Source organism: Apodemus sylvaticus, chromosome 6 (genome assembly GCF_947179515.1).
Source record: "Apodemus sylvaticus chromosome 6, mApoSyl1.1, whole genome shotgun sequence".
NCBI lineage: Eukaryota > Metazoa > Chordata > Mammalia > Rodentia > Muridae > Apodemus > Apodemus sylvaticus.
In genome coordinates, this window is record NC_067477.1 from 34,340,139 (window position 1) to 34,365,483 (window position 25,345).

Below are 25,345 nucleotides of genomic sequence, written 5' to 3' on the forward strand. Positions count from 1 at the left end.
ATGACTTTCAGAAAAGCTTATCCCACAACAGAGAAAGTCCTTGATCTCACTGTCACGATCTTCTCTGAAACTGCTTCTCATTCATGACTAACATAAGACTAGAAAGAACAGTCGATGTCCCAATGAAAGAACTGCATCCAAACAGATCATGGTGTGCCAGATTTAACAGATTCAAAGAGGGGCCCCATGCTAAGTGAAACAGACCGACTGTGTAAGTCCAGGAAGGGCAAAGAAATGGCTTTACAGAGCAAACAAAAATAGTAAAAGGTTTTCACTGACTTCAACTTCAACTTAACACTATAATCATTAAAAAAAGAAAGCTAAAGTGTTTGGTACTGCCTCGAATGGATATAGAATCTAGAACAAGAGCAATGGAGCTGTCTGTAATAAACTGATACCAATCATGCCAAAAGAACTGTGTGCTGTGTGGGCATCCTTCAGAGTGGGTATAGAGAAGAACAAAAAAAAGGTCGTTTTTCAGGAAACAATAACCAAGATGAAAGAATAAGAACCCTTAGATGAGAATAGCCAAAGAAACTGGAGATGTTTTAGTCCTTAGAAAAGAAACTCCTCAAAGACAAAAGCCTTGACTTCAAACACTCAGAGTGTAATTAGATCTGTCCTGTGGGTCTCTGAGGGCTGAAAGCCACACAGGTGTGGAAAGCTGTAGCAACTGAGGATAAGAAAGAGCTCTCAAATATTCTTCCCTGCCGGAACAGAATGAAAAGTTCAAGGGATCAATGGAGCTGCTCATTGCCAAAGGGGTTCAAAGTAAGTCTGAATCAAATTTTACACAAAGGATTCAAAATTCCGTCACAGAGTCTTGATGATCCATTGGGGCCTTTCCATCCAAAACAAACTGATTCTAACAAGATCCTGTGGCAAGCAGTGGGCAGGCAGCATGGAGAAGGCTCTATCCTCAAAGAATAAGACATGCCCTGCATTGCAGGAGCCCATGGGGGCATGGAAGGAAGATATGGGGGAAGAGTAAACTGTGAGGATGGTAGCCAGGCAACCTGATGTCAATGGAACACAAAGAAGAATGACTCCCCTGCTCTCCTCCACCTCCTTCGTTCCTCTGACATTGTGTGCATGTAAGATTAAGAGTGAAGTGCCACACCCCTCATCTTCCACAGGACTCTCTTCCCAGCAATGGTTTTCTGACTTTGGCCAGATCAGACTCACCTGGGAGAACCCTTTCTGTAATGAGACTGGCTTTCCTTTGTTAACTCTCCAGGCCACTGTGGTGCTTTGCAAACCTCTGCTCTCTGTGATCCAAAGTGTAATTCAAATCCCAGCTCTTCCTCAAATTCTAAGATATTGGGTAAGTTAATTTTTCTATGCCTCTTTTTTAATGTGTCTATCTCTCACCTATAAAACATGCCCCTAGGAAAACCATGCAGCAACGCAAAGGAAGCACACCACGGCACAGTTCCGAGTTCACAGGAAGGGCTTAAAAACCTATAATGTCTGTCCCTGTTTAGAAGACTCATCTGTTACGGGCACCCCTCTGGCCAACATTTGATTGACTGGTAGATTGATTTGAGGTAAGCCTTACTACATAGCTCATGCTAGCCTTGAACTGACAATATTCTTGTCGGAGCCTCCTGAGTGCCCCGAATTACAGGTGTGCACCACCCACCTAGGCTCTGCATCCTGTCTCTAATAAGCTGGCAGCACTAATGGACCCTTGCCCACTGCATCCTCAGATGCTTCCATTTGTATTCAGTCAGCAAAGCTGTTCCACAAGGGAACTCACTGTCCTGGACTCTGGGCCACATTCCATCTCCCATCCCTCCTGAGGCCTGGCCCAGCAAACTGGCCAGCATAGTCAATGTCCTTATCAGACCTCCATAGCTGATCTCAAGCCTGATGAGATCTCTGTGAACAGGCTATGTGACTTAGCTGGGTAAGGTGGTTGTTCTATAGCCTCATTTACCCCAAGAATAACTATTCTACACTCTTCTTGTCAATGATGTTCCAAATAACACAAATCTCTGCATGGGTTTTCCCATATACAACAGGATGCCTGGAACTCACTGTCCTTTACTACTTAATGCTTTTGGTGCCTCTCATTATTGAAATAATCATTAAAGTAACAAAGAAGCATCCCACACACATATCTGATGACTTCAGACCATGATAGGCTAGGGGACGATGCTCTAACCCTCATCTTGCCCTCCAGAAATGATGGATGAAATATGACTGAAACCATACTTCCGTGGCATGGTGTGCTTTTTTAAACCTCTCTCTTCACCCTCCCTTCACCTCCTGTTCTTCCTTTTTCTTCTTCTTTGACAGAGTCTTTATATATTGTATAGCCTGCTCTCAGACTCATTATGTAGCCTAGGCTAGCCTTCATCTCATGATTCTCCTGCCTCAACCACCCCAGGCCTGGCTTACAGGTATGTACCACCACCACTGGCCTAGGTCTGCCTTTCTAAGACAATAAAGGAGAAGATTTTAAAAGTCTTTCAAAAGTTTCAAGATAAAACTATAAGAGAGCCAAAGAGGGAGGCAGTCTTGGAAATAGCTCCTTATCCATACAATCACATATAGCTTTGGGAACCAAGGTCTTCCCAGGCCTGTACTAGACAACTGGCTAGTAAGTAAAGAGTGTTGGTCCAGCCAAGTATCCCCTTCCAATCCAATTACACTCAGCAAAGATGGATTTCTCTGCAATCTGCATCTCCCACCAAGCTGGCCTTAAAAGAGCACTAATTACAAATTGGTTCATTTGCCTACCTTCTGTCTTGGGTAAACCCCAATAAAGAGGCAACCTCCATAAGACCCTGGGGCAAAACTGTGGGCTGAGTCCTGTACATTCTTCATCCACCCAGGAAGCTTTTAGTATGTGTCTATATTGTAACCCTTCAAAGCTAAGAACATGCAACAATGACTAAGAGTGAACTTTGTGGCATGCGTGTATGCTCTGGTAGGATTCCATTGGAGATGTCTCCAGACCATGGCATTTATAATGTGTTCTGACAACTTTGATGCACTCTCACTTGCTGCCTAGCAAATGAGTCAGTTTGTTCATGGGCAACATACACCTAGTAACAGAATCTACCCTATGGGGGTGTCTAACGACTGAAATAATACATGCAAAACTTAGCATTTCAGCAACTGGCTCAAAATACAAGCTCAATAAATGTCAAATGTTTTTCCTAGTAAGGTAATAAGAGAAAAATCAAGTAGGACTATTATCCAAAAGAATCGGAAAGAAGAGATAAAATATGATCTGGGTAGTATAGAAGGTATGAACTGTTAGTCTTAGAGACAGGAAGATAATCTTTCAGTTCTCAAGTATCTCAGTCAGATGATCTGGCCATAGCACTCACAAGGGACAGATTCCTAAACCTCAAATCCTGACTCAAATCCTTCACATTAAAGGGAAGAAAACTGACCACCTGGGAAGGCAGGCTGCATTCTTGGCCAAGTGTACACAAATCCCAGATAAAGCACAAACTGCACAGAGGGATCCTTAGAACTTAATTTAAATCTTGGAGTATATCTTTTTCTGACCTTGAGCATAGGATGTAGTGTCTTGGAGCCTAGGGTCCTTCATCTGTAAAATGGTGGTATCCTGACACATTAGTCCCCTTGACTGCTTTTACTGTGATCTTAAGTCATTTTTGATGGCTATATGCAGGATCTTAAGATACCTCTGGACCAGAAGTATGAAGATCAAGACCCAAAAAAGAGGCTAGGTGGGGGGATCTGGTGTGTGTGGAGATGTTCTACATTGTACATGGGGAGCATACCTCTGGACATTAAGGAGAGCTAGACAAGAAAAAGACATTTACTTGAGTTCAGGTTTTTAAACCTTTGAAAATCATCTACAAAACAGAAACTCTAATTGCAAGGATCAAATGAGACTTTGCATAGCAGCTATTACACACTGCTTACCATGTTATCTGAGTCCTAAAGACTATACATAGAGCTCCACCTTTTTTTGTAAAGCAGGGCTGTGAGCTAAGCATCCATGTCCCCCATTTTACAGACAGGGAAAGTAAAGCCCACAAGGGTTAAATAATGAGAACAGGTCAGATTGCCTTAGTGGGGTCATGGGGTCAGGTCAGTCCTAGAATCTGGCTCAGACTGCTCTACATAGTCCAGGGTGATCCAGGCTTTCCTTAAAGGGTTAGATGGCATTTTAGGTTGTGAGCTACTTAGCTCAGGCTTTGCAGCTCACAAACATCTCCAGCCAATAGGAGGGAAGTGAGTATAGCTGCTCTTGGGTAAAAACTTTATGAACATTAAAAACAAAACTCCATAAACTTTTGGCATTGCCAATTATTCTTTTGATTGTTTTTAACAACTTCAAAACATCAAGTTCCTTCCTTGATATTTATTTGCCAAACCCATTCCAACCTGTGCTGTCCTTCCCTACAGCTCCTAAGCTGTCACACAGAAGATGCCTGAAAAATGGTTCCCAGAGACTTATGGAGTGGATAAATACTCATTCTTTCTCATCCCCAATCTACCCTGCTCCTCCTGGAACCAGACCAGTCAGGTGGCTCAGGTAGTGTATACCACAAGAGGTGAGGACTGAGCTTTAGGGAAGTAAGCCACAACTTCCTCAGTACAGATGGCCCAAGTGGCCCCAAAGGAAGGAGAGGCTGGAAAGCCAAGGCCAGTGTTTGTCAAAGGGTAATTCACTGACTGTTTGGGCCTTTGGATAAAATGATGATTCTGCCTTAATATCTCTAGGTATGACCAGAGCCTCTGCTTTTATACTGAGCTCTCAGAAATGCCAGTACTGCTTGTCCTGGTGGTGCTTCAACAGTATCCCCTTTGTATCTGCAGCCCTGAGCCATACAAGCTAGATGCCATCTCCTGCCTGCAGGCTCACATCAGTATCCTTCAGCTAGACTGTGTGACTCCCTGGAGACAGGCAATGCTCAGGGCAGATATTTAGGTCCCCCCGGCTGACTTACATTGAAGTGGAAAGGCAATGAGGGGCAGAGGTCAAGAGTCAGCAGACAGTAAAAGCCGTAAGCTACAGAATTCATTCTTTTGGAAAGTAGACCACACCTCTGACCAGACCCTGCAGACAGGAGCCCCTCCTCCTGCAATTGCCTGAGCTCTGATGGACAGAGCAAGAGGCCTATTTCCTCACTGGGCCTGTGAATAACTAGGGCACATCCACAAGGTCACAGTTATTCATTTAAATTCCAGCTCTAATCAGCAGGCAGAGCCTGAGAAATTATCTGTTATGAGGGAAGAGGCTGACAACACCATAAACAGCCCCCAGGCAACAGTGAGGGGTACCAAGAGAGGGGTGTAGAAAGGAGGGCTTTCCCACTTCTTCCTCCTCTTAGCAGAGAGTGGGGAGAAGGTTGGGGGGGCAGCACAGGGATGGGACTGCCCACCCAAAAGCTGTCCAAGGAGACCAGTGATAAATCTCAGTGATAAAAGGTGGATTAAAATACCTAATAGAGTACCTTTCAGAAAATACATAAGCTACGTATCTTTGGAGACTTCAGTTTACTTAATTGTATTGTTTATATTCCTTGAACAATATACCCCTTAAGTTCCATTATGTTTCAGGTCTCTATAGAGTCAGATTGCCCCTTAGACATCCCAGAAGGCCCCCTCCTTCTGTTTAATAGACACGGATTGGGGTCTATATTCTATATACTACAAATAAGACATGTTGCTGGTCCACAGGACCACTATGGAAATGTGGGCTTTAGAAGAACAAAGTGTATGGACTCTTCTGGCAGGTGAACTCTAAGGTTATGGTCTAGTTACTGACAGGAGGTGTCCAATGGAGCTGCCTGTAAGGTTTCACATTTGCAGTACAGACAGCAACACTGACCTGGAGGAGCTAACACTAAGACGAAGTTGAACACTCAGGCATCTTCCCAAGACCTGCACATGGTACTAGAAATGCTTACTGTTGCTTTTATTATGTTGAATAGTTTTCCCCAGCCTAGGGTGAGAGGCTTTAAGCTTCCACTGGCTGTCCAGTGGGACATGCATGCTCCAGACAACTTGGCCTCTATCCAGGACTCACTGTCAAAGATTTCCCAGCCCAGCTCTTGAACTCTGGGAAAGGCACTGCCCCCAAGTCCTATCTCAACCTACATGTTACAGCAGGGTTATTTCTAACCAATGTACTCAGCATGTAAAATTCATCAATTAATCAATCATCACTTTGATAGTCTTATAGCGTGACCTCTGGGTAAACAGGTGCATTGGCTTATAAAATCCCCAATGTGTCTTCCTGAGGGGAAGGGAAAAAAATATCAGGGAACCACAAAAGGCTTCCATAGGGCTATTAACTGCAGATTGCCTGGTCAGGAGCTAAGAGATGGTAGCAAGCTACCCACTAACCTCCAGCAGGCCCCATCTGAGCGGGCCAGCTCCTGCCAGAAGGATGGCCACAATTGAAAGATCTAAACCAAGGATTTTTTTTTTTCGGGCTTAGAAACCACAAAACAAAACAAATCCTAATACCTAGAAGAGCTGGAGGAGTGACAGGATTGGTAATCATCCCTAGATACTTCAAGGACAAAATAAAGGTCAAAAAATATAGAATAAGGAAAAACTCTACTTGGTCCTACTATTCAGTAACTGGGTGAATATAATATTCCACTTAACCTCCCTGGACTCCTACTCAATCTGCAATAAAATGGAACTCAGGACACATACCTCAGAAGGTCATTAAGAACATAAAGTGAGATGATGGTCATCAGATGAAGATGTGTCAGAGATGGAGGGCATTAACAGTTGCTATTATCTAAAGAAGGGGCAGACACAGACCTCTACCCCTTTGAATAGATCAAAGGTGGCCTGTGGTCCTCTCTAGCATTCTTTTCCACACAGGGCCAATATGGTAACCTTGGGAGAATTAGAAAACGGGTTCCCCATGAACACAGGCTGGGGGAGAAAAATGCAGGGTGAACTTCAGCTCCATTCATTCCTCAGCAGGAAGACCATTTAGGCACATGTTCCACCCTTGGAGACATCTGTCATCAAGCAAGAAGAACGAAGCTAAATGGCACCTTGCAAACCAAGACCTGAGATATTCATCTTACTCCTTAACTTCCTTGGATTAAATATCCTGCTATTAGGGAGGCTTCCCCTGTCCATTTTCTATAAATTAGTGACTTTGTTTCTACAATATATCATTTTCTCCACACCACTTACCAGTCATCGCATGCTGAAACATGCATTTAATGTGTATCCATATATATGCACATATGCAGATAGGTGTATGTCCCTGTACTTTTTCCCCATTTGGAATAAAAAACACATGAAATCAGGAGGCTGTTTTCTGTTTGCTTTATCATTCCATCCCCATTATCTGGTACATATTTGTTGAGGGAATGATTAAACTAAACTTTTTTTAAATAGAAAGAATGGGTTTAATGTTGTGGTGTGTGTGTGTGTGTGTGTGTGTGTGTGTGTGTGTGTGTGTGTCTGTGTGTGTGCATGTACATGCAGATGCACGTCCAGGTGAATGCATGGCATTTGAGAGCCAAAGACATGTTTGGGTGTCATTCTTCAAGGAATGTCCATCCTTTTTGAGTCAGGGTCTCCACTGGCCTAGAACCAAGCCTGAAGTCTACCCTGATGGGCTGGCAAGCTTCAGGGATCAGCCAGTCTTTACTTCCCCAGTGCTGAGATTACAAAGTAAAACCCTGCACTGAGATTCTCTGTTTTTAAATATAGGGTGTAGGGATAGAACTCAGGGCTTCATGTTTATACAGCAAGCACTTACTTTACCAAGTGAACTATGACTTTAACTCTAGTGTTTTTGTTTTTTTTTTTTGTTGTTGTTGTTGTTGTTGTTGTGTTTTGTTTTTGCAGGAAGTGTTATCTGTACTGTGTTTCAAATAAAGAAGAAAGATGGGCAGAAAAATAACAGATAGAAGCTGGAAAGAACCCAGATGTCCCTCAACAGAAAAATGGATACAGAAAATGTGGTATATTTAACTATGGAATGCTACTCAGCTATTAAAAACAATGAATTCATGAAATTCTTAGGTAAATGGGTGTAACTGGAAAAATATCATCCTAAGTGAGGTAACCCAATCACAAAAGAATACCCATGGTATACACTTACTGATAAGTGGATATTAGCCCAGAAGCTCAGAATACCCAAGAAACAATTTGCATATCAAACGATGCCCAAGAAGAAGGAAGGAGAGGCCCCTGGTCCTGGAAAGGCTCAGTGCAGTAGTGTAGGCGAATACCAGAACAGGGAAGCAGGAGGGGGTGGATTGGGAAACAGGGGGAGGGAAGAGAGCTTATGGGACTTTCGGGGAGAGGGGATCCAGGAAAGGGGAAATCATTTGAAATGTAAATAAAGAATATATCTAAAATATATTCTAAAATAAAATATATCTAAAATAAAAAAGAATATATCTAAAATAAAATAAAATAAAATAAAATAAAAAAATGTAAAAGCCTTCTCTGTATTTGGTAATAACTATATTGCAACTTTATACTGTGTAATTCCATTTATAATGATAATCAAAAGGACCCAACCAAAGTATGAGTATTTGTATGAGATGTTCAAAACAATAAAGGATATATTCACTTGTAGAAAGGGATGGCAGTAAAAAAAAAAATGGTTATATTACCTCTAAGCAAAAACAAACAAAATGGGCAATTATAACAGTAGGAATACTTACAAGCTCTTCAACCACTGGGAATTTTCAGCAATGAACCTAGCATTCAAATTGTGAATTGCTTTTGGAGTTCAGTTATTACCACATGACTTTTGGCAAGACTCTTTAACCTGTCAGACCCTAAATTTTATGTACTTTAAATTGTGTAGAGCAGTACCTATCTTATATGTGTGTGCTTAAGGATTAACTATAAGAAGGACTAAGTAAGTGAACATGAAAATATCTAAGATGGTCTTTGTGTATGAAATTTACTGTTCTTAACTCAAAATTCTTATCTACATCTGATCCCTAGATTATCTCACATTTCTTACCTATAAATTATCCAGTCCTCCATCATGGTCACATATATTCACATATATGTATATGCCCAAACACATATGAGGCTTAAAAGTAGAACACTGGGTGAGCATTCATTTCAATAGAAATGTACAGTTACCTCAATGACGGGCCTTCTGTGTTTCTATTAACAAAATTCAATCAAACACTCCTTTCGTTTTATTACAGTGAACATGTATTACTTGCATAATTAGATAATAAATAGAATATTATCAATACCAATGTAGAAAATGAAAATAGAAGAAAGAAACCTTCATTTACCCATATAATTTCTGGGTTGAATAGGTCATAGCATCAGCTTTTAACCACAGAAAGCTATAGCTATAAAACAAGGCAAAAGTGTTCATTGCATTGGATCACACCAGCTTTTAAAATATTTCCCCAAAATGTTAATTTTCCACTTCTTTGATTCACATAGAATTCATAAGGAAGCAATCACATAAGTCAGGGAAACACATTCCATTGGTTTGAAAATAGTTCTTCAAAGCCAGCAAAAAAAAAAAAAAAAAAAAAAAAAAAAAATCCCCTTTTTTTCAAGGCATTTCTTCTTCTAAACCAAAAATCAGTGAAAATGCAACATGCTAAGATTTTTTTTTAATCCCTAGGAAAAGGGGTCACTCAGAATCAAACCATGCACAGTCTAGCAGAAGGCAAATTCCCACAACAGCTGTGCAAACAAAGACTCACCTGGACCTTGACTGACATCTGTGGCAGCAATTTCAAAGCAAAGGAAAAGGAGAGGAGAGAGAAATGGAGACGAGTGTTAGCAGTGCACCCACACACAATACCATGTGTTCTTGCATGAGTATTAAGGTCATGCAAGTTCCCACATTTCCACCTTCACCCAAAAACCACCCATGCAAGCCAAGGAATCAAGCTCCCTGTTTGCTGTGCATGTAGAAAAGGAGGTAAGCCATCCATCTGTCCGGAAAGATATCATCCTGGAATCAGATAGGGCTCCAAGGAGCCAAGCAACCTAGAATCCTGTAAGAATATTGGTTAAAATATTCTGGTTCTGCACACCGACACCCACGCAAACCTTCCTCATTCCCAGATACCAAACACTGGACACAAAGTCAAGTGAGGTTTCCCAGCAGGAGAAAAAAAAAACGAATTAACCACTCCCTTGAGGAAGAAAGAAAAAAGGCATCAGCATTACAAGCAAGCTGCAGCATTGGTTAGCATGTAGGGCAGAAGGGCAGAAGATGACAAAACATTTACAGTGCCCTGCCTTTCCACATTCGCAGTGACCATCCTTCATCACAGACAGTAGTGTGTGTGCGTGAGATTGTGTGTGAACCAGACACTCACCACAGAAATTGAAACTCTGCCTCCTAACACTGATAATTTTTCTGCTTGCTTTTCACCCCATCACTAATGACAAAGATTATCCATGCAAATCACTTTTGTCAACCGTAATTGAACACAGAGCCCTGGAAAGGGTAGCACATGAATTAAGCCAGTAAACTTTTAAGACACACAGAACAGTCCACGCCCATCGTCTTCATCAACAATGGGATGTCTTCTTCCTCCTCCCAGGGATGTGAAATAGGATTGTGTTGGGAAACCTAAGTGGAAACAGCCTAAGGAACGGTTAAAAACTCAGTTTAGCAGCATTCACTACATCTGGGGTAACAAGAGGCTGCTTCAGAAACCATAAATCACTAGGCAATCTGGTAGATGTACTTAGAATCATTGGATGGTGGATCGGGAAGACCATAGGCTTCTTTCATGTTTTTGTTGTGGTGATGAAGGGTAAAGACACTGATAAATTTTTTTCTAAGGTTGCACAGCCAGTTCCGAGACAGAGCTCAGAAAATAATCTCCCATCTCTGGATCCCATCTACTTCAACATTCATTCAACTGAAGCCCAGATCTCTCAAGACTCATAGGATCCAGTTTAATTTGTAGGCTAAAGGAAGCACTCTTAAGCCACAGGAGGATAGGTTAGACTCTCCCAGTGGTGCCCGTGAGTAGATCATCAGGAATCCTCTGTGGCTTTAACCTGCTACCAGAACAAGACAGACACCGCCGTCCATGCCAATAATGGAACAACTGCAATCAGATCGGTACAGCACATCCTTAGGATTTTCATCCCAGGAAAACCCAGGGTTCTTACCAGACTGAGTGGTGCCCTGGCATCGGGGAGTGACATAGTCACCACAACAGCTGAGGATTCACCCAGTGTGTGCCCTGCAATCCCTGGTATGCTCAAAGACACTTCTAGAGAACTCTGACTCATTCTTAGGCACACCCCCTTTCAGGTTTTTCCTTAAGTTAGATTTAGGAGTGGGGTGGTAAGAGAGCGAAAGAAAAGAGGTAAAGCAGATGAGGGGGGTTGAAGAAGGATGTTGTGTGAATAACTAAGTGGTGCCACTAACTGTGACTGATGGATTTCCTAGAATAGTGGTCTCATTAAAACACCCCTTAATTAAACAGGATATCTGTGGTGAGAATGTCAACACTGTTGTTCATACACACTCTTTGAGGTCTCAAAGACCCAGTGAGGCAGGATCTCTTGGAAACCCAAAGGTCTTTACATGTTGATTAGTTACCTATTTTGGCGCTGTGATTACAATCCTAAACTTGGAGAAGGACAGATCTGAGCTCACATCCCAGCTTGCTCTGGAGCCTTAGACCAATCCCTGAACTTCTAATTCATCTTCTTTCTGCTATAAAAATGGGAACAGAGCCTCCCCCATGGGGGTGTGAGGAGACTTAAATGCTTGCAAAGCACTTAGTACCAGGAAAACACTGCATAAACAGTAGCAGCTCTGATTGTTATCATTTTGAATCACCACAGACATATTTGCCAACATTTATTGGCCAGATGGTTCACTGGAAACACCAAGAGACCACAGGTAGTAAGTCTCTGACTCAGGTGCATTACTTCTAGTTATGAACCTGAATGAATGCTCTGACCCCACCTCCCCATCCCTCACCCCGTCCATCAGTGCAGAAGGGGAGTCTGATGTGAGCAGAACCAGGGGTCAACACAAATCCCATGATTACTTCTTCTGTTTTACCCTTGTACTTTAATTCAGTGCAGTTGTGGTCACACACAAAACCACAGTAACCCCACTCATCACAGAGGGGCAACAATAGCATCCTTAAAAGTCCTTTGCACTGGGCAGGGGTGGGAGAACTCAGTTCTTGGCTCTCTCGGTGACTATGGGGCATTGTAATCATTGTTCCAGCTATAGGAATACAGACACCACAAGAAGAAGTGAGTTACTTGGATTTGTGGACTCAATTCTGACACCACCACCACCCCTTAAATGAACTAGAAAAGACAGGAGGTAAAGAGAAAAGGTATCCCTTGGGACTCGGGTATAGGAGGATGTCTAAGGGGAGAGGTAAGAAACTTGGCTGCTTCTCTCTTGTTTCTCTTATAACAATCCCCAGCTCTCTTCTAGGGAATCCCCTTTCCCCACCTTTAATCCAGTTGGTAAAGATTACCCCTGTTCTAAGAGGAGCCCTGTGACTCCACTCAGAATTTAGGAATATGCTATCTTCTGGACCAGGAACAGACATGTGACCCAGGCCCCAACCAATGAAAGTCTTCCAAGGGAATTTCATTGTAATTATTAGGAAATTATTAGCTTCCATCTTCATCTCCATCTACAGACTGCCTCCATTTCTGAGTCCATGCTTTTCTTAAGCAACATGGGAGAAATCAAGGCCTCTTTGAAGGATAGGGGTGGGTTAACTGACCAAGAATTGAATCCCAGCTCTGCCTTCCACTCACAGGCAACTGCCTCAGCATCTTTGAGACTCAATCTCCTCTTCTATAAACAGAGACCCTCAAGGTATCTATCTTAGCAAGCTGTATCCATGGAAATCCTGTGTTCACATTCAATACATATTAATGGGGTGCCAATTATAGGCCAAACCATATTCTCTCCATAGACGACACAAGCAATGAATGAACAAAACGGGCAATACTCTTGAGTTTAAATAGGAGGTATAAATAATACAGGCATACGTTTATAATGTGACATGACATAGCGATTAGTGTCATGAAGAAAGAAGAAACAAGGTAATTGCTGGCAGGAGTCCCCATGTCAGAAAAGATTACTAAAGAAGCATTTCAGAGGAAATGATGTTATATTTGGTCTAATACCTGAAGAAGGGGAGTCTTACCTATACCTGAGAAAGACTGTTCAGGCAAGAAAACATTACCTGTAATGCTACATGGAGGATATGCTCTGATGGTGCTTTCTACTGATAGGACAAGAGTTTTGAGGACCAGAACCCTTATCCTGCCACTACCCTCCCAGATCTGCCACTCACATACAGTCCTCAACAGGTCACAGATGCCCAAAAGGTGCTCAAGGGTAAACAAACCCTGATAGAAACTCTTCCTGACCTAGTCTGAAGCTGCCTCCTCGGGTTTCTCCACTCCAATGAGGGGATGCAAAGGAAAGAAAGAAAGAAAGAAAGAAAGAAAGAAAGAAAGAAAGAAAGAAAGAAAGAAAGAAAGAAAGAAAGAAAGAAAGAAAGAAAGAAAGAAGAAAGAAAGAAAGAAAGAAAGAAGGAAGGAAGGAAGGAAGGAAGGAAGGAAGGAGGAAGGAAGGAAGGAAGGAAGGAAGGAAGGAAAGGAAAGGAAGGAAGGAAGGAAGGAAGGAAGGAAGGAAGGAAGGAAGGAAGGAAGGAAAAGAAAGAAGGAAGGAAGGAAAAGAAAGAAGGAAGGAAGGAAGGAAGGAAAAGAAGAGAAGAGAAGAGAAAAGAAAAGAGAAAAGAAAAGAAAAGAAAAGAGTTTAAAACCCACCATCACCCTTTGCCCCCTTTCTTCAGCTTCACAACCAGAGGAGCAGCGAATCAGGGCATTTCCATCTGCACTCACAGATGCTGACTACATATTCGACAATGATTTCAGCCATGAGTTCAAAGGAAGCAACTTGTTGCAGGGGAACATCTAACTACTGGGAAAACAATAGCCCCTCAATCTACCATTGCTCTACTTTGATATGTGACCCTCTCTGGAGAAGCTCCCTCCCACCTCACCCTTCATTTGGACTAGATCATATTAAGAGCCAAGAGTCCCAGACACATGTAGCCACACGCCCACAGCCAAACACTGTTTGGAGCTTGGGGACTCTTATGGAAGAGTTGGGGGAAAGATTACAGGCCCCTAAAGGGGGTAGGGTAGGAACTCCACAGAAAGACCAACAGAATCAATTAACCTGGACCCTTGGGGCTCTCAGAGACTGAATCACCAACCAAAGAGCATACATGCACTGGGCCTATGCCTCCCCACATATATGTAGCAGATGTGCAGCTTGCTCTCCATGCGGGTTCTGAACAACTGGAGCAGGGGCCATCCCAAAAGCTGTTGTCTATATGTGGGATATGTTCTTCTAGCTGGGCTGCCTTGCCTGGCCTCAGTAGGAAAGAATGCACCTAGTCTTGCAAAACTTATTGTGCCAGAGTGGGGGAATACCCAGGTGCCCTTACCTGCTAAGAGGTGATGGGGAGGGGGAGGGGAGGGGGAGGGGAAAGGGAGGAGGACTATGGAAGGAGTAACTGGGAGTGGGACAGTGGGCAGGATGTAAAGCGAAGTTTACAAAAAAGAGCCAAGAGTCCAAAATTTCCCCAGTTTCTTCTCCCATCCTGCCTCACATCCCTAGTGGAGGCTTGGAAGCATGAAGTAGAATGCACAGGCAGACTCCTGAAGGACAGTTCCAGGCAAACCTCAGGGGACACCACCTGGTGAACTCTGCCTGGAGTCTGACCTATTTTCTAAGAGAGAAAATAGAATATAGATTTGAATGCAGCGGCCCTCTGGAAAACTACAGGCCCAGCAGTGTGAGAAAAGAAACCAGCAGGGGGTGGCTGAAAAAGCCCTGGTGCCAGTGAGCATACTGCTTCATCTGGTTTGTCAATGGCCCCTGCTCCTACAATTGCCCCCTCCCCACCCCAGCTTTCTGTTCCCTTCAAATATCGATGCAAAGCTAGGGAGATGACTGAGCAGACAAAGTACTTACAGCACAAGGGTGGGGACCCAAGTTCAAATCCCCAAAGCCCATGTAAAAAGCCAGGCAAGGGCAAGCATGTCTCAGCAATCCCACTGTTCCTAAGGGGAGACAGATGGTAGAGACAGGAGAATCCTGAATGCTCACAGGCCAGATAGCCTGGCATGTGCTACAGGAAATAACAAGGCCATCCTGCCTCAGATAGAGAGGAAGGTAAGGATCAACACTAAAAGTTGTCCTCTGACCTCCACAAACATGCTTATATATATATATATATATATATATATATATATATATATAAATGGGTATCACACACACACACACACAAATACACACTATTTATGCATGTGTTTCATTGGGTCAGTTGTGGTAACCAATGATGCTTTCCCACACATTGGCAGAGGGGGTACTGGGGATACTAGCCTCAGAAATAGGAACAGCCAGACAGGAGCTAGAAACATCTGCAGCTATACCCTAGTCTGATATCCTTGCTGTTTGGCTTCAGAATGGATTTCTGGTAATATATATGAAATGCTTATCTTCTTCCACACGAAGGAAATTAAATTACCAGTTAATATTGACTGGGGGTTTCTCTGTGCCAGGTACTGCACAACAAGTACGCTAAAAAGTGGGAGCTCTTGTCACCTGCAGTTTACAGCTAAGACTTGATGGACAGAAAGCTTAGGGAGCTACGTTACACAGTCTATAGAGCCAGGTCCTGAATCCTGACAGCTGGGCCATTGATCTCTCTCTCTCTCTCTCTCTCTCTCTCTCTCTCTCTCTCTCTCTCTCTGTGTGTGTGTGTGTGTGTGTGTGTGATTTACCATGCTGATCACCTCCAAAGAAAGGTGACTATAAGAAGAAAGTAAGATAAACGCAACACTAAGCATTCTAAAGTTTATATATATATATAAACATATATGTAAAGTTTATATATATAAACATATATGTAAAGTTTATATATATATGATTTTCAATGTGCTGGGCACTGTGCCAAGGGCTTTAGATATACCTTTTTATTTAATGGTTGCCATATACCTAACAGGAAGGAGCACTATCCATTCCATTTTATAGGTAAGGAAACTGAAACCTAAACAGGATGCACTAGCTATATTGTCACTAAGACCTCTCAGACTCAGAATATACCAGATAAGACCTCTTGACCAAATAGCTCAAAATAAGACAAAAAGCAATTGATCCAGGAAGATACAAATGAGAAGTAAATTGACTAATTCCCCAACTCCACAGGGGCCTCTTTCCAAGAGCCATTCTCCAAAAGCAGGCCAGCCCGCTGTTTTATGAGCTCCATTGTTGAGAAATTGCCAAGGGACAGGGGGGATGGTTTGATAGGTAAAGTGCTTAAGATGCAAGCTTGAGTACTAGAGTTGGACCCCCAGAACCCATGCAGAAAAGCCAGGCATGGTAACAGATTACTAGAGCTTGCCAGCCAGTCTAGACTAACGGGCCAGCTTCTGGTCCCACTGGGAGACCCTGTCTCACAAAACAAGGTTGAGAACACCTAAAGAACAACACCTAGTATTGACCTCTGGCCTCTACACACATGTATATACATGCTCATGAGTAAACATATATATACACATACACGAGCACATGTGCACAGGAGCTCACACACACATATACACACAAAGAACTTGCCAAGGACATACACATATACACATAAGTTGACAAAGAAAAGTTGCCTACAGAGCTGTGGACTTCATGGGCTAGGTATCTCCTATTAATACACAGGGCCTTCACAGTGCTGGAGGTAGAGGAGAGAGGTCAGTCGCTAGCTTCCATGTATACTCTTGCACAGGCCCACATACATCAGAGCAGACATCTGGTGGCCTTCTATTGAGTATTATACAAGGCCACATCTCAGGAGCATAGGTCTAAGGCTGTCCCTTCTCTAAGAACACACGTATGTGGAGATATTTCTTCTAGCTAAGTCCTAAAGAGATCTGGCAGCAGCAAGGACGTTCCTGCAGGCTGAGCTTTGTCTGCACTCTCCAAACAGGAAAGAGTAGACCTTGCAGTTAACTTCATCTCTGACAGGACAGTCTACTTATCCATTACTGAGCTCTGGTGGTACATGATTTTGTTCTTTAACAACATCATAACTCTAGTTCTTAAGACAAAGCACTGATAGATGTCAGACAGCCTCAGAAGCAACAACAGTATGGGAAGTAGAAAAAAAAGAAGTCCCAAAAGTCATGTTTATAGTCCAGGCCACTGCTGTACTCAAACACCTTTAGGGGGTCCTTATGAGCTTGTAGATGCTCTGGTTGAAAGAATGCGATTTTGATAAGAGAGGAGAAAGTCAACAGGTTATACATACAGAGAGACCTGCAGACAGCCTCCTGATGATGTGTTGGAGATTCTGAGTGTAACTAGTGAGGTAAAATAATCTATTTGAGATATGTCTTTGCTACTTATTAAAAATAATTTTGGCGAATTTCTTAGTTCCAACTTTCTCTTTTGCTATATGGGAATAATTATAGAATAGCCAGGTTCCCTGGAGCCATCTTTATATTCCTGGGTCACACAATAAAAATCACTAACCAAAATCCACTAACCAAAAACTTCATCAATGGCATATAACACAAAGTAAGAACCAGTTTCATGCATTTGAAGAAACATGTAGGAACACACGAGATATGGGACATTTTTAAAGACCTGAGCTTGGCTTGCACAAGTAGAGAGATTGTGCAGTGCTGAGCAGTGGAATCACTTGCAACTGTGAAGGAAGTTGCAACAACACATACAGGATGGGACTCATATCAGACATGGCTCTGGTTTAAGGTGTACATGCTTTGGGAGGCCCAGTTGAAGCTTGCTTGCTGAGCTTGGTTCAGCTAACAATACCTAATGCTTCTCCTGAACAAAATCATGTATAATCAGAAGAAAATTACTATGCTCAAAGTGTTCCCTAATATATCAATTGCATTGGAACAAATTTGCATTTTGAAAACAAGCATTATCCCAGAACTGACTGTCCCTAATTTTTCTGACTGTTGCAAGGATGGAGTGAGATGATGCATAGGAAGTGTTTAGTGTAAAGCCAGGCACGTAGTAAACATCCAAGAAATACTGATTGAAGTCACTACTGTCTCTGCCAGCTTGTGACACATACCTGGTGCACGAAAAGTGACACACTGAGCTTCTGTTGACCTGTTTAAGCCTTCAAGCAGAAGGCATCCCTAGCAGAATCACACTTCCCAACCATAGGCCACGAGGTACAGCTACAGCAGTCTCCCACCCAATAGGACAAGGCCTTTGGAAAAGTCCTCACAGCCAGTGTGCATTGCCAAGGGACCAGCTTCATATGCTAATTTCCTAAGGAAAGGAATAGGAGCTTTTCCCTGCAAATTTCAGTATGACCCACCCAAGAGAAGAACAACAGGAAGCCAAGAGAGGTATTGAGCTAAATGAGAAGATATCCATCAGCAGTAGGACTTAGAAAAACACATCATAGGAAAGAAATCCATCAAGGTCTATGGTAGGAAACTCCCTAGACATAAGCTTTGTAAGTTCTTCCATCTCCTGCAACACAGAGGGAATAGGTGGCAGCTTCTGGATTCAAATCAACTTGGATGAAAATCCTGATTCTTCCACACATGTTCACTCAGGAATATTGACTGACTTCTTGCATCCCTAACTCCCCCACATGTAAGTGGCAACAACTTTCTTACCTAGAAGGACTGATGGAAAGGTCATAAGAAGCTAATGTGTGCAAAGCATTGAGCAAGGTTCCTTGCACACAGGAAGCACTGGTCCACACTGCTAATCAGAATTACTGTATTACTTCAGCCCAGTGATTCCTTGGGAGAGGAGGGATCTGCCTTCTTTCCAAGAATCCCTGGCTCTCTGAAAAGATTCTACATCCCTGGAGTTCATTCCAGTTAGAAGACTTCCAGTTTGGAAGCAGCATGTGGTCTCTCAGAGTTTCTACAAGGCTTTGTGACTGAGTATCCAGAAGATCTGTGAAATGAAAACATGTTAAGTGGAGCTAAGTGGGCCCTGGGGTGGAAAGCAGGAAAGGATCTAGACTTGAAATCAAAGCCTCTGGCATTTTGTTTTCCTAATTTTCAAAAGTAAAATACATATTACATGAAACGTCACATCTTAGCCTGGTTTTATGCTGGAGATTAAGCCCCATGATCTTCAGTAAGTTGTTCTACAGAGCCATATTCTCAGTCTCTATTTTTAAATAATAATTTAAATACAGTGCATCATTCAAAATGGTGTACGAATCTCACCACTATCCATATCCATCTGCATCACCAGCATCTTCTTACAAAACTGAAACCCTATACCCAGAAGATGTTCATACCTCATTCCTCTCTCTCCAGTGGCCACCACACTACTTTCCATCTGCATAAGGCTGACTACTAGGTACCTCATATAAGTAGACTCTTTCTGTACTCATCCTTCTGTAGTTGGTTTGTTTCATTTAGCATAACATCCTCAAGGTTCACCCATGTTGTGATAGGTCAGAATCTCCTTCTTTGTAAGGGATGAACTTCTCATTGTCTGTGAAAACCACATTTCATTTGTAGAAACTTGTTTTGAAGACCTGTTTCTCCAGCCAGGTGACCTTGGGCTACTCATTTCCTCTTGGCTTCATTTTCTATACCCATAATTAATGGGACTAAAAACACTATTATTTGCCCAGGTTGCTGTGTGGTATGAATGAAACTATAAATGTGGATGCACACCATACACATCAAACTATCAATGCTTTATTTGCTACTATGCTAGATAATTCATTAGGCACCCTAAACACAACAGGACCATTCAATAAAAGTTTAAAAGGCATGCCCTCAGAAGACAACTTCAGGGATCCCCTATAATACAGAAGACATTCTGTACTGTAATTCACCACCTGAGGCAGGGCTGTGTGGTCATAAGACTTCACCAACTCTTGTTAGTAGAGCTATTGTTATTTTCACCTCTTACCAAGGAAACCAATGCTTAGAAGTTAGCTTTCTTACATCTATGTAATTTCCTTATATTTAAACTCAATTTCTCTAAAATTACAGCCCTTTTTCCTCCAGCATATCATCCTAGTTATTAGCCCAACCACTCAACTCAACTGCCTTCCAGGATTAGGAGACAAACTTTAGAAAACTAACATGGATTTTTCCAAGACTGGTGAGTTAACTGATGAAAATAACTGATGGTCATTAAACATTCCACAGCACAGTGTATATTGTAATATTCATGATATCTGCCACAGGGTGTGATCATGGGACCCATATTTCAGAGAAGGAAGACAAGCTGTGGCTAGAAATCAAAATATGAATTTTATAAAAATACGGTTCCTCGCAAGAAGTGAATATGCATTTCTTGGGGATAGAAAAAAAGGTAGGGGGTCTGTGATCCAATAAATTTAGAAGGCATTGAATTTTTAAAATGCAATCAAGTATCTAAAACTTCAGAAAACCTCACCTATCAGAACATATACTGTTACACTGTGCCATCCAAAAAAGATACTGTCCCACTGGCCATATATGATGTGTATTTTTGGAATACTTGCTCAAATAAAATACGTACTTATCACAGGGTGAGTTTGAGAAAGGCTGGCTTTGAGGTTTTCAAAATAGCTGTAAGGCTTCAATTTCACTAGGAGTCTTAATCCACATCCTTTCTTTGTTCTCAGGGTGAACTTTGTATCTGGTTCAATTTGAGATAAAGAATACTCACCAATCACTTCCTGTGTGTCACATACAGACTTGGGCACTGGAGACTCAAAAAGACTACCTTGTATGCAGTTAGCTATAAATCTAACAAACCAAGAAGGCACTTGAACTCCATAGGGTAGCTGTTCAAAGCCATCTATTACTGTACTTAAAGCTAATGGGGGACATAGGCTTGACAGAGGATGTTTCAAACTCTTCCTTCAGAAACCTGAAAGTGGTCCTTACAGGAAAGATAGCAACAATTAAGTAGAGAGGAACCTTTTCGAGACCCTGTCACCATAACTGACCACTAGTCAACTAACAACCCTGAGGGTCAGACTCCCTGGGAGACTTACAGTGTAAAGAAAGATTCAAATGCCAATATGCCTGTGCATGATCTCCAGGAGGTGACTTCACTTCTATAACCTGATCACAGTATCCATTTCAGAGTTTCCCAGCACTGCAGAAGAGGCTCATACATATAAAATGCCTAACCACCTGGCTGGCTCAATAAGGCATCACTTTCCTTTTATTTGATTAATAATACCCGGGAATAGTGTGTTAAGGAAGAGTATGAAAGCACACATGGGCTTTGGGTAGAAGGAGTCTGAGAACTAACTAGCAGCTTTTACCATTGGCTTAATAAGGAAGGGGCCACATACTGCCTCAAGTTAGTACTCCAAGGAATGCTGTCCACAGAGGCCTTGTAGTGAGACAAAGAGTTTCTAGTCACTTGAAAAAGCCAAAAAGCAAGCAAAAAGTCCTCCCAAGAGGCTCCATGCTGTTAGCACTTCTGCTTTTCCTTATTAACCTCTCCAAACAGGTTTTTTTTTTCCTTGTCCTTTTTTTTTTTCTCCTTTTCCTAAAATGAGCAACACTGCCTTCTCCTTCCTTCCTCCTCCTCCCCCCCCTTTGTAAAGCAAAAGGCTGTTGTGGTCCTAAGGCCCTAACAAAGTCTGGAACCCTTGCAGAAAAGCTACTAATCAGTATGTATCCCATTACAAAGGAATCAATGGGACTCCTACAGGCCCTCCCCAAGGGAGGTCAGAGAGCCCAGCAGACATCATACTTTCAAGAAGCAAGAGGAGGAAAACTCCCTAAAAAAGAATATCTACATCACATGCTTTTTAAAGTTCTTGCCATTATTATTAATCACCAGTTTTTTTATCTTGTAACAGCTGTGGCACTAAAATTAAAAGCGGTTTAAAAACAATACTACCAAGTGGTCTTTGTTTCAGAGTGAACACAAGATGAAGACTTTCCAATGTGGAAGAGTCTTGGGATGTCTCGAATCCATCCTTTTTGTTTTTTGGCCTTTGAGCTGTTTCCTCTGCCTTGGAGGCAAGGTCTTACTCTGCAATGCAGCCTGGTCTCAAATTTTTTTTCCATCCCCCTGCCTCACCCTCCAGAATGCTGGGAGTATAGGCACAGGCACCATGCCAGGACTCATCTTTTTGTTTTCAGGTTCACTTCATTGGCACATTCCTTAGACATTATCTGTGCCCCAGTGGCAGTGGCAATGCACAAGGGTGACAGCAGACGAACAGAGTAAACACAGGACTTGTTCTCTTGAGGTTTAAGGTTTAAGGTTTACCTGAAGGATGAACCCACAACAGCCAGACAGTAGCTGTGATTATTTTCACAGTATGGTATAGGACAGTGTGAGGCTGAGAGGAGAGAGCATGAACTGAAAAGATATGTACATGCCTACACATCTGAGCCAATTCGGGTCATCAGCCTCCCAGCTCACTGATTTTCCCATTGATCCACACAGCCAGGCTCTGGGCCAATGACCTAGACTTTGGGAGAAATCTATGGTAGGAACAACCAGGAAGCAAAGCCAAGTGGACAGATCTCTGAGCTTTTAGAGGGAAAACAGGACAGAGTGGGGAGTTACCTCTATTTCTGGACACCTACTAATGCATCTTGACAATGGACATTGTTTTTAACTGTCCCCCAATGAGTTCCTAAACACTAGAGCTTGGACAGTTAGGATATACAGGAAGACAGGAAAGCCTCCCTCGCCCTAGAAAGGGCCAAGGGTAGAGGATGTGGGCCCTCCCTACAAGCCTGAGCCCTGACCCATCTGCTGTCCAATGCTCTGGAATTAATCAAACAAATCCCTTGATAAATCTGGGGCCACTGTTAGACAACACTAATATCCCCCTCAGAGTAATCCAGACAAATACATTCTGAGAGGGGGGAGTCCCAGTGGCTGGGAAACAGACCTTTCTTGTGTTACAGGTCTCCTCATAAAAACATGTTCACTGGCATTGCCCTGACCCCCACACAGATGTCAGTTCCCAACAGCATGGCTGACCTGATGGCTGCAGGCCAGGCAACAGAAAGGATGGCAGAGCAAGTCCTGGACTCCCTCCCCTCCCAAACTGCCGCTGACCTCATTTTCCACCAGAGGATTTTTTTTTCCTTTTTCCAGCCTTCTTGTTTGTAAATTATGTCACCCCAGTGCACACAGGATGGAAGGCAGGCCAGGCTAGAAAGTAGAAAGAAGTCAAGGGGTTTGGAGCTATGGCCCTAGCTTCCTATTCTGAGAGGTCAGTTGGTAGGACCTGTGCTAGCAACACAAGGAACTATATATTCTGAAGCAGCCCCGAACCACATGGTCCTCACTTTATATATGATCAGCAGTGGGTTTCTTCATCCTCTGAGTCACCTGTCTCAATGAACAATACAGAATATTTTGAGTCCTCAAGTATGATGAGAACCTATCAGGAGAAGACTGACTTTCATAGTACTAGAATCGAGGATGTGGTTCTACAAACTGCAAAAACTGATCTGAAAAATACATACATATACACAGACATATATATGTGTATGTATATATACACACACAAGTATATATACACATATATGTATAGATAATCATATATATATATCATATAGATATACATATATGTCAGGGGAGAAATACAAACAAAATAGAACTGTCAGCTAAAAAAAAGTCAGAATCAAACATTCTTGATAAAATATAGACCTGCAAATTGGACCTGAGAAAACTGAATGTGGTTGAAATAATGGCCATAAAAGAACATTCTAGCAGTGTAGGCTAGATAAAATCTGATAGGTACACACAAATAACAATAACTGGTCAATAAATCAACTCTTCATGATAGAAAACATACAAAGCAAAACTGGTCTCGCTAAAAATAATTCAGTAAAATAAAAATGAATTGAAATAATAAGGAATGGTTTATCTAAGCTTGGACCTAATTTGTTTCAGAAAAAAAATGGCTCCTTGATAAATGTATTAGAATCTCAGTCTAATTCTGACTATGCCAGTGTAAAGATAAAGAATTCCCAGGATTAGACTATGCAATCAAAACATCTTGACAAATGCTGAATATAAATAAATTATATGATTTCAGAGGTCACGTCTAGCTGCAGGTTTTTATTTTCTGATAAAAGGTCAAAATAGAAGGAGAATAAAATTATACAAATACATCCTTCCTGGTAAAAGCATACCTGGGGTGCAGCTCCCACCTACAACAATAGTTCTTAGATAATAGCTTTTATTACCTGTGGTATACTTCAAACTATTGTAAAGCAATTCCAGAAACTAATGGAGGCCAATTAGTTCTGATTTTACCCAGAAATAAACTAAATAAAAACAAACAAACAAACAAAAAGCCCTGACCCTTATGGTATTCCATACTCTTATTTTTAAAAAGACATTTTTACCACCAGAAAGAAAGCAGCCCAATATCAAAACTCTAAGTTGAATGTGGTGTCACAAAAATCACACTAAACTCTGCTTGCTCTTGTTTCAAGGGAGAATGCTTATACTTCACTGCAGTAACTGCCTTTGGTCTACTTTTTTTCTTCTTGTTCTACTGTTTGAGGGTAGATTTCATAGTCTTTCTATGCATCGCTCTCTCCATCTATAAAATGGAGGATACACAGTAAAATTACTCAGAGGGCCTACAACATAGTAAGTCAGAAAATGCTAGCCTAAAACCTAGGAGGCCCTGCCCTTGGCAAAGAAGCTGATTCCCCAGCCTCAGATAAGATTTCCATATTCTGAAATACAAATGCCCTTAGCAACAATAGCCAGAGAACATGGGCCTATAAGAGCAATATCTGATTCTTCCTCGTGCGGCAAGTGGGAGGGTCTGACAGTGCAGGAGATAGAACTTGAACACTAGGAAGGGAACACAGCTGTCTGGCTAATGTTCAGCTCATCTCCGGGCTGTGGAGCTGTGGGTGGGAGTCTTGCTGTGCAGCTATTTGAGGAGTAAGTTGCTTTGGGATGGCAGCTAGTGACACTCACTGTAGCCTTCAGGGCTCAGTTGCCTTTCACCTTCACCTTCTCTACAATGAAGTGTCCACTAGGTTCTGACCCCAGGTCCTTGCCTTCCAAATTCTGAGTTCAGTGCAAGCCCCCTTCCCAGCAAGGCCAACTTATCCCACTGACAGCTCCTCCTCTTCCCTACCCCTGTCACCCACCCACCCATAATTCACCACAAACTATATTATAAACAGATAAGTAAACGTGAAAGACATCGTTCCTGCCACCTTGCTCCTGGAGTCCAGCAAGGGACAGTGGATGCAGATGGCTCTCCATCTTCAAAAGGCCTCACCTCACTCTTCTCTCATTGCCCTCCCTCAGCTTTTCTTTCCACCTCTAACACTCGCACAGTAAAGTTTACACTTACTAGTTTATGTTGTCCACAGTGATAATGTTCCTCAT

General features: G+C 42.3%; 1 protein-coding gene across 4 annotated transcripts in view; it reads right to left on the reverse strand.

Annotated features, from left to right (window-relative positions):
* Nrxn3 (neurexin 3) overlaps positions 1–25,345 on the reverse strand; it is a 1,578,315-nt gene that overhangs the window by 1,533,978 nt on the left and 18,992 nt on the right. For all 4 annotated transcript variants that reach the window (XM_052185306.1, XM_052185305.1, XM_052185308.1 and 1 more), the window contains exon 2: positions 9,669–9,686. In XM_052185306.1, the coding sequence (XP_052041266.1) occupies positions 9,669–9,686 (18 nt within the window). The remainder of the gene's footprint in view (positions 1–9,668; positions 9,687–25,345) is intronic.